General features: G+C 44.2%; 1 protein-coding gene across 1 annotated transcript in view; it reads left to right on the forward strand.

The window, feature by feature from the left end:
• The window catches only part of scfd2 (sec1 family domain containing 2), a 100,168-nt gene that overhangs the window by 42,094 nt on the left and 46,054 nt on the right, over positions 1–12,020 (forward strand). The window contains exon 5 of the mRNA XM_069150701.1: positions 3,683–3,977. Within this exon, the coding sequence (XP_069006802.1) occupies positions 3,683–3,977 (295 nt within the window). The remainder of the gene's footprint in view (positions 1–3,682; positions 3,978–12,020) is intronic.

A 12,020-nucleotide genomic window follows, 5' to 3' on the forward strand; every position in this document is an offset into this window, starting at 1 on the left:
AAGATCTCAGCAGACTTTGGTGTTGACAATCTGACCCTGGGGGACAATTTCACGGTACACATCCCCATGAATGTCAGAGAATACCCTCCTGACCTGAAAAAAACCTTCTTCGATCTTGGACAGCGACGTTCTGCCCCTCTTGAAATGCGAATGCTCCTCAAAACAACTCGACCAGCTCATTGCTTCATTGCCATAAACTTTTTGAAGCATTTCAAAGGGCTTTCTTGCTGACTTCTTGAGTTTGGCACAATATTTGATGTGCACTTTGTGAGAATCCACAGGGAAATTGCAAATGCACAGATACCAATGATCACAAAAACACCTGTAACTCAGGCGCTGACGTTGATCAAGCGACCTAACTTGCAATACTTCAGACTTGGAATGCTTCCACCTCCTTCATGCACATCACTGTGCTGCGCTCTAGTTGTGCAGTCTCTGAACTTTTTGATCACACTTTGTAGTTGGAAAGATCTGTCACAGGATGCTTTCGATGACATTACTTTCCTAATTCAGGTGCAGCTTCATGCAAAACTCTCGTGCAGTTTTCTGCAGTTTTTCTAGGCTTAGAAAACATCAAAATAAATGACTAAAACAAAATAAAAATAACAGATTAAAACAACCTAATTATCCTGCAGCAACCTGCCAATGGAAAACTAGCTTTCCCAGCCAATGGCCCCCCAAGGGGTCGCTAGATAAATCTGAGAGGCCGTGAAGTGATCGAAATTCAAAGACAGAACCATTGGGTTTGTAAAATATGGGACACTTATACCTTTTTGTCCCTCTAAATGAATCAACCTAGGAAACAAAAACACCTTCTTTACTTGAAATGCTCACAACTCAGGTCGCCACTGTGGCCATAACGTGATCAGCCATCACAAGTGGACATTGCTTCATTTGAAGGGGCCATAAGCCAAAAAGATTAGAAACCACAACTTTTTGAAGGTTTGAAGAAAAGACTAGATCATTTTACATAGCTAATAGCTTCATCAATCTCTCATTGTAGTGATAATACTTCAAGGGATATTTTGACCAACCACTTCTAAATATTCGAGTGGTTGTAATGATTACAAATGATTACGTGGCAGCTTTTCTTGTTAAGGATAAATTTCGACCGCAAGAGCCAATGCTGAAAAACAACGAGAACATGTAGCGTCGGTGTGCTCAAACCCAGGAGTTAATACAAATTCAGAGTTTGAGTGAAGTAGCTCTTGACAGATGATGTGGGGCCCAGAGTCCCTCTAGATCTCCTCTTTCTCTCTGTTGCCCCATACCGAGAGCTCTTGATGCGAAGGTTTCATGGCAACAGTAACTTCTGAAGCCAGCTCTGCTCCAAATGAAAATGTAGTTTTCTGACAGTGGCACGCTTCTATGAGAACCTGGAGGATCAAATGAACGTCCTCCTGGACATGTGCAGACAGAAGCGAAGGCAATCAATACTAGTTTTAAAGTGAGAGATGAAAGAGAAAGTGCTCCGCAGTTTGCATTTCAACAAGAATCCCATAATGGTCTTTGTCTTTCTCTCCTCGTTGTCATCCACCAGCAAAACAAGCAGGGCAATGATCCCAAACATAGTTTGGCAGTTCAAATGAGTGCAACTTGGAGGAGTATTTGATTTCCCAATGTTTAAGAAGAAAAATGTGCGGTGATATTGTGTTTGAAGGGTCCCCGGGTGCGAGCGGTTGGTTAGGGTCTGAGGCAGGAAAGGGGGCCTCATTGGAGTGAACAAAACTGGCTGTGATACCTTGGATGTTGAGAGTGATGCAAATGTCACCTTCAACAGAGTCTGCTCTTGCCACTTTCTTTGATGTTAACTTTTTATTTATAAGGCAGGAAGTCACAAACATCACTGAAGTTGACCTTGTATTGTGATGACTCTCCAGAGAGAGTCATTTTCCCAAAAAAGACCTCACCATCGGCTCTTCAACTCGAGGGACAGTCAGTCAGCTCTGTGGCTTTGGCTCCCCATCTCTGGACTGTATTGTATCTTTGGCTTAGTGAAGAGTTCTTCTGGGTCAGACACAGGATCCCCCCTTTGGGCCCACTACAACATCCAAAGCCCCCGTCATTCCCCGTCATTCTAAGAGCCTGTTTGTCTTGGTGAGAGGAACACAAAGCTCTTCACAAAGAAATCCCTCGTTAAAATGAAATATATCCACAAGGGCATTTGTAGCTCCATCCGAAACAAACATACCGTCCTCTGTCAACAATCATTCCCTTCTTACTATCATCTGAAGCCTAATTACTCTTGTAATATCGCAGCATCTTTCTCAGCTTCTTCTCTTCCCTGCTTTATTTTTCACTTTTCCCTCCATGTTTTCCCCTTTCAGCCATATTTTTCATCTGAATTTCATGCCGTTCATCGGACAGATTAGCTCCACACCCTTATTTTTTAGGCCTGTGAGCTCACCCTTGTCGTGAGAGTGGCCAGTGTTCTGTAAGCGGTCCTGTGATCTCCAGCATGTTGGACTGGAGTACCATCCAACCATGGTGAGGGGCTGACTGTTCAGACCTGCTCAGACAGGCTCACAAAAACAGGTCACTGCACCTTAACATTGCCCCAAATGCCATCTTTGCAATTGTGTGTGTGTGTGTGTGTGTGTGTGTGTGTGTGTGTGTGTGTGTGTGTGTGTGTGTGCGTGTGTGTGTGTGTGTGAGAGAGAGAGAGAGGAAACGGTTCAGTATCCATGCAAATCCAACAAAAGGATGAAACAAAATTAAGCGTGACCTCACAGAGCTGTAAAATTAGCGAATGGAACGATGAGGTCACTCACTCATGATTTAAACACTTCCAGTATTTTGAATCCTACAAAACAAATACGTCAACCAATAAGAATGTATATTACTGACTCGATGATATCAACGGATGTGAATACTTTTGCTTCCTAATGTAATATATCATTTTGCCTACACTGAGGTCCACTTCTCAGTGGGTGTTTGAGTTGTTTGGACAAAAGGGGATTGGTTTAAAGTAAAAGGTGACTCTTGTCAGTGTGGTCATGATCATTTAGTGACAGCTCACGCATCTGGCTACCATATTAGCTCGCTAGTGGTAATGCTAGCTCGGCTACCCTTTTTGGTCATGTGACGCTCTCTTTTCTAAACAGCTTTTGGGCTTTGTAGCTGTGACTTAGATGAGAAGATTGATACCACTCTCATGTTGGTACGCTGAGTATGAAGCTGTAGTGGATTAGCTTAGCATAAAGACTGGAAACAGCGGGGAAACATCTACCCCAGTTTTGGTCAATCGTAACTAAATCTTCCCTCTCGCAGCTTCTAAAGCTCCCTAATTGAAATGATATCTTGTTTGTTCTTACAAATGGACTACTTGGCAGGGTGCAGTGTTTTCCTGTTGTATTGTCATCACTGTGGGGTCACCAGTGGAAACTTACTTTGGATACATGACCCCCTGTAAAACCATTACGGATTAGACATATAATGTATTCTCAATCTTCGTGCCAACATAAACTAACTTGCTACTTGTGGTAGCTTCATATTTAACATACAGCCATGACAACTCAGCAATACAAGATTTTTCTTTTTCTCCGAATGTCTAATCATCAATATTCATGTCAAGCCCCCTGGTCATTTTTTGATATGATCAGTACAAATAATACAACTTTAAGGATACAATGACTAACCACTTGTTTTTCATGTATTTGTGTGTTGCGTCTATGCGTCACAGGCTCTCGGAGACTGCGATTTCCCTGCTGTGCTGAGGCAGCTGCTGCCCTTGATGAAGCCCCATGGAGGCGAGGACAGCTCATCCTCGGGGTCGAGTCTCAGGGAGGATGAGTGCGGGCCAGATGAGCTGATCCTCCTGCTGGTGTATCTATACTCCCTGGCTGATGAGGCGCGGCCCACCGACCGGGATACTGAGGAGGAGGAGTTGGAGAAGCTGGAGCGGGAGCTGATAGGAGCGCTCACCCTGGTCATCATCCGAGAGACACAGCTCAGCCCCTTGCTTCAGAAACTCACCGGTAAGAGCTTTGTCGCTGCTTTAAGGAGCATGCTCAGTTTGCCAGACTTTCCATAATAAAAGTGAGAGTAGCTGATTGTTTATTTCCCTTCTCTCTGCCTCCAGTACTGTTAATGGAAGGGTTTTATCAGAGCCTCCACACCTCATCCTTCTCTTACACTCCTTGTGTCACACTTTCTTGTCAGATTGGCAAGCAGCTATACAAATACTCAAGTGTGGAAATGTCTGAACTTTGTGCTAGTGGATAAGTGTGAGAGAAATATTACCTTTTATTGTAACCCCTACAGTCCCTCTGCCAGCAGTAAAATTCACAGTGTAGCTGCTGGAATACCTTTTTATTTGTGGTGATGCACAAAGAGCTAATAGACACCAGTGTGTGTGTGTGTGTGTGTGTGTGTGTGTGTGTGTGTGTGTGTGTGTGTGTGTGTGTGTGTGTGTGTGTGTGTGTGTACTGGTTTCCTTGGTTCCTCTGGGCAACACCAGACCTTTTGCTGGTTTAGCTGAGCTGGTAACTGTGTGGTAGAGCAGATGAAGGCCAGTGCTTAAGATGAATTAACTGTGTACCTCCACACCGCAGCCAGCTGTACCTCCCAGAGTAATAGCGTCTTTAACCTTGAGCCTCAACACACACGGTCTCCTCCCCTACCACATAGTTCATAAATAGTCCCACTTTTAGTCTTGGCCCGCTCCGTACCTTAGCACACACCCTGAAATAGCACACTGGGTTTTCATCACACGTAGGGTCATATAGTAAGTATAGGGGCTGGTAAATCTTTGCAAAGCACTAATAAAGATGGAGGGCTCCTCTTGCCTGTTTTTACATTCTCTCTCTCGCTCTTTTCCTCCTCGTACTCTGTCTATCTCTCTTCCTGTTCTAGTTGGCTAAGTGCAGTTTGGAATCGAGGGGCCTCTTGGCAGGCACAGGCCGAGAGATGTGGCTCATGTTAAAAACCTGACTCTCTGTTATAAACACTTCATTGGAAATTAGCCTGTCATGGTGTGCCAGGTGTGTTTTAGACAGAAAAAACATTGCGCACTGCGCATGTCTTGTCCATCCAGAGAACTTTTGGCAGCGTGTGCACTCGACTTTTGAATGCGAGCGTGTGCACGTGCACGCACGAGTGTCTAGGAGAAAGGTTTTATGGCAGCCGATGAAGTGCTCGCCTGGGGTAACATGAGGCGGGAGGTCGTCTCTCTCAGCATCCAGAGCAAAACATTGATTGTGACATTCTCCCCAATTAAAGGACTCAAATAGAAACCAGACGTTGAATGAAACCTCGTCGCCATGAGAACAATGTTTTTACAAATTCTTCCATTTTGTTCCCCTTGGCTACAGTATAAGCAGCCCGGGCTTAACTGAGACACTGCAGATACACAGATACACACAGTGCATGCACAAACAGGGTGCAGAAACACAAGAACAAATAACACGCAGGCAAGAATGCCAGAAAAAAAGGGAGAAGAAACAAGGAGTTTAGGACAGTAAGCAGGCCAGGCTAATGTAACACACCCCGACCCGGAGAACTACCTCCTTCTGGGAACTTCATTAAAGAGCATCTTCAGGAAATGCTGTGCCACAGACTACCCTAGACTGTGGATTTGTTTCTCGTCAATCCTGGTGGACTGTAGTTTTGTTTTGTGTTGCATCAAATGTCTATAAACGCACTGTTTTTATATTACTGCAGAACATTTGTGTGTGTCTCAAAGGTTAAAGAAGCAGTGTTTAGTTGGCAGCAAGCAATGCTTTGTTCGATAATCCATGACATGGATATTTGCCCTTTATTTATAGGGATATGCTTTAAATTAAATGAATTTGTACCTGCAAATTTTAGGGACCAATAGAAATCGTTGTTGACAGCGCTGATCATTGAGGGAACGCACAGCTGGAGAGTCCAAAGTGAAGGAAGCAGGCGTATTGGTGTAATTGCGTAAAAAAACTGTTGCTCCTCTAAGTTTTATTTAGCCTCCTTAGTTGGAGAATGAACAACTCCACAAAAGAGAAATCATTGAACTAATTGTCAGACTGATTCATCTACGCATGCGTACTGTTAAGTGGTGGCTTAGTTCCTAAGGCTGTGTAACCACTGTTCCTACGGTGGCACGTTTACATACAATAGTCAATCATGTAATTTCCATCGCTTTAATTTAATAAAATCAACAATATAATTCTGCTATTTTCAATTGTTATTGAAAATAGCAATTTTACTCATCAAAATCCCTTTTTAGACAAAACTTCTTGCAAATTTTTCAGAATAAAAGCCTTGTATAAAAAAATTAAGGGTTTCTGTCGGAATGGCTGGAGGGCTTTTACAGGATTGTTGCAGGAAGTGTTACGTTTTTATTAACGGTGTAATGCAGCAACTTTAACAGGGTTAGAAGTAAATGAAAAGACCTGCAAACATTTTATATCCTCATTTGGTAAAAAAGTGGTAGAGCACCTTTCCGATGTACTCGGGCAGCACTACACCTTTATTCCGTGATAAATTGCTAACACAATACTTATGCTTTTTGACTTCTCCACTTTGTCTGTGACGCTGAGACACACACCCATTGGTTCCTTTGGGTCCCAAGCCCATTTGTTTCAAAATGGGTCATGAACATATACAATTATTTCCTGAAACACCTCTGCACTGTAGTCTTTAGCAAAATTACTCAAACTGGAGTAAATAGTGTAATGTTTGGATATATTTTCAGGAGCAGATTTGGCATGTTACTGAGTATTTACAGTAGCAGGACAGTGTGTATGGAGTTTTATTAAAATAATATGCCCATATTTGTGGTAATAAGGGAACATATGCACCAGTGCAACAGTGTGGCTTATCACAGTGTTTTTAAAAAGTTTGTGGAAAATGATGGAAATGAATGAATATGGCTGGTAAAACACTTTTCATCACTGTACTTCATCTTCACACCACACAGCAGGGAAGCCAATAGAGACGCCTTAAAATGTCCTGATATAAAGTGTTGACCAGTGTTTGAGTTTGCATCCATGTATACGCTGCAGTTTTCTTATCACTGTGTGTTTGAGCATGTGAAAGGAATTTTTATACCATGTATGTCTGCGTATTGTTGTCTTAGCGTGTGGCTCTGATTAAAGGGTCGAACAGCATTTACCCAAGAAAATGGTTCCGCTTATTGCAGACTGGGAAACGAGCTCTTAAACCAAAACACTGCACAGCCAACACCACATGTGGAAAGAGCCAGATTGGTCGCGGGCAAGGCTGTGGAAACAGAGCAAACGATGTGATTGGATAAGGACCCGGGCTCTCTTGAAGCTTTGAGTCTGATTGGCTGCTGGCAGACAGTCTGTGGAGTGCATGGGTGCGGTGTGTGTGATGTGTGGAGGTCGTAAATAGCTCAGAGCAGTTACTGTTAATCCCTCGTTCAGTTGTGGCAAAAACTACATTGATGCTGGTGAGAGCAGAAATGACTGTTCCTCAGACTGCTTTATGGATTTGTTTCCTGTCAGCCCTGGTGAATTTTCTTTGGTACACAATCAAACATCCTCCCACTTCTCTCTAGTTTTTTCTTCTCCTCTCTAAGCGTTGGGGTACAGCAGACTAAGAGAGAAAGCAGGCCAACCCAAATGGTCCTAATTCTTCATCCTAGGACATCCAGCTAGCTCGGGATGATGGATAGTAGTTTTTCTGTGCTTATGTCAGTGTGTGGGTGTACAGCTCCAGTAGAGAGAATGTGAAAGTCCCAGTCCCCAGTTGGTGCTCACACTCGTGATTTACTCTCTGCAGTGACAGAAGAAGGGAAGAAAGTCACCAAATGACTTGTCGAGCAAAATGTGACTTCTAACTGGAACTGCGGTGGTTCAACGTCCCTCTCTGTCTATCTGCCTCAGACACACACTGCGTTTGTTATTCGTCCTGTCAGTGGGGTGTGCACGGGGCAAGGAAGAGGGGAGCTTTGGGAGAGTCGGACCTCCCCAATGCTGCTGTTTGGGTTGGCACGGCAACATGGGCCATTCGAGGGACATGAAAGGGATCACAGAACTCAGGCCACCAACTCGCCGTCTGCCTACTTTTTAAACTTTTCTTCTCTTTGTTTTTATATGTCCTTTTCCATCTCTCCTCCTATTCCTCCTTCCTCTCCCATCTCTGAGGACCCTAAAGCACCGAGCTGGTTGCAGAGGGGAAGTAGAGCAGAAGTTAGTCTCATGATTGCGCCTGATTAAATGTATGTTCCCTGTTGCACTGTTCATGAAATTAGTCCCAATTATTTTTAATTGGTGGCCTCTCTTTACTTCCTCATCTGTTACATAAACATGCATACATATATGAGGTGAAAACCGTAGACCCCAGGGTGACCAAAGTGGCCGGTGGGCATTGTTCTTTCTAGTTCACTTCATCAGATAAGCTGATGACACGGAGCTCAGGCTTTAATTAGCCGAGGCTCATCAGCTCCTGACTGCCAGGCCAGGCGGGCCTGGTTAACATGCAGGGCCACACACAGAGTTGTGATCAGCCCCCCTGAGTTTGCACTCCACCAAGTCTGCTGTGTGGTTGTTTTACAGTACTGTCCCCTCATACTGTACCTTGTTTCACTCTATTGTCCCAACAGGGACAGTGTCACAGCTTTTCAGGTAACATGTAGCGACATACTCAAAAACTGTGCTCTGACAGGGCAGCTGTGCAGATGTTGATGCCACAGACGCAATTATTTCGACTCGTCACTCTTTAAAATGAAGAGACATGATGAGGTAAAAAAAAAATGTGTATGCCTCTGAACTAGTGACAGCCAGAAACATTATGTTGTCTGGGTTGTCTGTCTGTTGTCCCCATTCTCATAAACGAGAATATCTTCAAATTTGGCACGAACACCACTTGGATTCAAGGATTACCTGATTAGATTTTAGTGGTCAAAGGTCAGAAGTGAAAGTGACCGTGACCTCACATCTTTCCCATTTGTCCATCCCACTCTTGTGAGTGCAATATGTCAGGAACGCCTTGAGGGAATATGTTCAAAAACAATCCCATAGGTCTTTGGTGCAAGCAGCTTTTTACAACCCAGCCGACTTGGTGCACCTGAGGAAGCAACGCATTTCAGATGACGTCTTCATAATGTGAGTTTTTTCTTGTTAGGAGGAGGAGGGTTGGGTGGACGGTTTGATCCAACGGTAGACTTGGGTGCAGGGAGCTGCTGTCAAATTCCCGTTTCCAACCACAATTCGGGTTTACAGTTGCTAGAATGTCAAAGTTTGAAAAACGTTTAAGGAAGTTGTAACTTTAACGCACAACACGGTTCAAATCCTCACTTTAACCCAAACCATTATCTTTCCCTAACCAAGTGGTTTTTGTGCTTAAATGTAACCTAGAGCTCTAATTTAGGAAACAGCCCAGTGGGTCATATTTGAAGGTAGGAACAACGACCTATATGGTTGGAAGCCTGGTTAGGATGCAAATTTCAACTTGACTGTTGGTGGAGGCATACTGTTCAACGATGATGTAATAATTCTAGTTTTCTATGAGTAGTCTGTTCTTGAAGCTTCTCATCCCACCTGTTTACAGTAACTTTAATTTATGCTGCATTAGAATTGTCTGCACATGGCTGTACCATAACATTGGGCTAATCATGAATATTTTTGTCTCAGCTGAATCTGAAAAATTCACATCAAGGATAATTGTTAGTATTTGTATAATTTCCTTTTAAGAGCTATTAGTGGTCTTTGAATGATGTGTTGGATGTTTGACTTGCCCCTAACGACTGGGATACTGATCAGGGTTTAGTTAGAAGGTTTTAACATGATAGAAACATGGATGGGTGGATTACAAGGTATCAATCACTGACTTTATCTGTTGCATCAGTCTAAGTCATACCTGATCAAAAACCACAACATATTTCTCACACGTTTCATAAAACTCAAGTCAAAATGAAAGTGAACCAGTGAAACAGAACTGATGATGCAGTTAAACATCAGCTTTACACCTTCAGTTTTTTCTATTTTCTATTCATCTTTGTCCTGAGACTTTTCAATGTTCTGTATGTTGTAGTGAAAAATGATACCTGTGGTATTGTCACTCAGAAGAAAACCATCATCTGTGAAAATAGTTCAGTCAGCAATAGCCAAGGTTTGTCGGGTAGATTTCACATAGCTGGCTTAGTGTGTAGTTTACACCTCTGTTTGCTTTATGGAGTGTGTTAGCGCTCAGCGGAGAATTCCTCTGCTCCTTATTTATGACAGGAAATGCACATCATAAAAGGCTCGTAAGCACTTATATCTCTGCCGGGAATTGGGCTCGTAGAGTAAAAAGGGACAATATGGTGATCCCACACAGATTTGCAAAATACATACGCACACTCTCGCTTAACAAAGCAGAGGCAGAAACACATACCGGACACACACACACACACACACACTCACACAAACACACACACGGGCCGGCTCCTGAGGGACCCGAACCGAGACGGCAGCCGCGGGCCCCTGCACACGCGTCAGTGCAGGCGGGGGTCAGCCAGTGACCCTGGTACGGAGGGTCAGCGGAGGAGTCCGGCCAACACGCTCTACCCGCTCGTCTTCGGCAGAGACACTCGTCGGCTCCTCTGGGAAAACAACCCTCTCTGGCTACAGACATTTTACAGTCTGCAGCAGAACTTAAAGAAGATTTTTTTTTTCATCTTGCCTCATAAATAAGTGCATGAAGCAGTGCAGTTCACTGTTTGTGCGTGCAAGTCTGTTCTTTACCAGAGACACTTGGTTTTTACGATATATCTGCGTTTTATCTGTTGGTGCGGAAGAACTTGTTTACGTTTAGGATTCCAGTCAGCAGTGAAAGATGACCTGTCCTAATGTACCCGCTTTCCTCCCCAAACTGTCCCCTGTCTCCTCCCCCTCCCTCACCTAACATCCTTCATATTTTTTAATCCAATAAACTCTCTATCCTCAAACTCATCCCAGGATGTTTAATTCAAACCTTTGCCATATTGGCTGTGCATAAAAATCATGGTAATCATTGTGTTTTTGAGGCCGAGACTGAAAGGCCGCAGCTCAGCAGTGCCTTCGACGTCTCCGCCCTCAAACAACAACAGGAACAGAGTGATGGTTTCTGTGATAGCATCCCGTCCAAGCAGTGGGACGAATCCAAGCCGTCCTGGAAGCTCTGTTCGGTTCTGCGTTCTCCAGGGTGGAGAACTCCTCCATGGCCTCGACAGCAGATGGAAGCTCTCCTGGCGCTATGAGCTGGCCGGGTCATTTCCTGTCAAGAGGCCTGGTGTTAATCAAGGCCTGAGCCAGCGGGAACGCCCCCCCCCTCTCCCCTCACACACACACACACACACACACACACACACACACACACACACACACACACACACCTCCTCCTCCTCCTTCTTCTTTTTTTTTTAAACAGCCCCTCTCCTCTTACACTCCCTCATCTAGCAGAGAGGCTAAGAAATACACATTTTTTTCTTCTCTCCTCCCCCATTTTCCCCCTTTAGTTTCTTTTCTTTGTCCTCCATACTGTACCCCTGCTTTGTTTAGTTTATGACATACTGCACTACGGGTGTGTTTAGGTGGTCGTAAATCACGGTCCATGTTATCAACGTGTCCCCACTGAGAACTGCAGGTCCAGCCAATAGATAGAAAGAGATAGGAAGGAATGAGTAAGAAAGGGTCTTTCTTTACTTGCAGTCTGGTGTCTGGTCATTTTCTGTTCGTGTCTTCAGGAGTGTGATGGACACAGCCACAGATAAGCTTATCTGCAGGCTCCGCCCACTCAGCTGACCTCCCCACTGACCAGACACAGACCCAATAAATTGGGGGGGGGGGGGGGGGGGGGGGTTGGACCTGCCTTGTGTTCATGCTATGTCTTTCTTAACAGTCTACGTGCCTCATCTCCAGTATTCAATGGTGACACATTGCCTAAACTGTGGTTTCTCCTTGAATTCACTTACAGTACACCAGGTTGGGGACTCATGCGTATGTAGCTCATGTATCCTAGTTTTGGGCTAACACATAAAGACCTAATAGAGTAAGAGGGAATTCAGTTAAGCTAAGTTTGAAAAACACTCCCAGTGTGAGACTTGGGAGTTGTTTGGC

This window comes from Embiotoca jacksoni, unplaced genomic scaffold (genome assembly GCF_022577435.1).
Source record: "Embiotoca jacksoni isolate LCO1_2020_lvr unplaced genomic scaffold, fEmbJac1.0.p SCAF_16, whole genome shotgun sequence".
NCBI classification, from domain to species: domain Eukaryota; kingdom Metazoa; phylum Chordata; class Actinopteri; family Embiotocidae; genus Embiotoca; species Embiotoca jacksoni.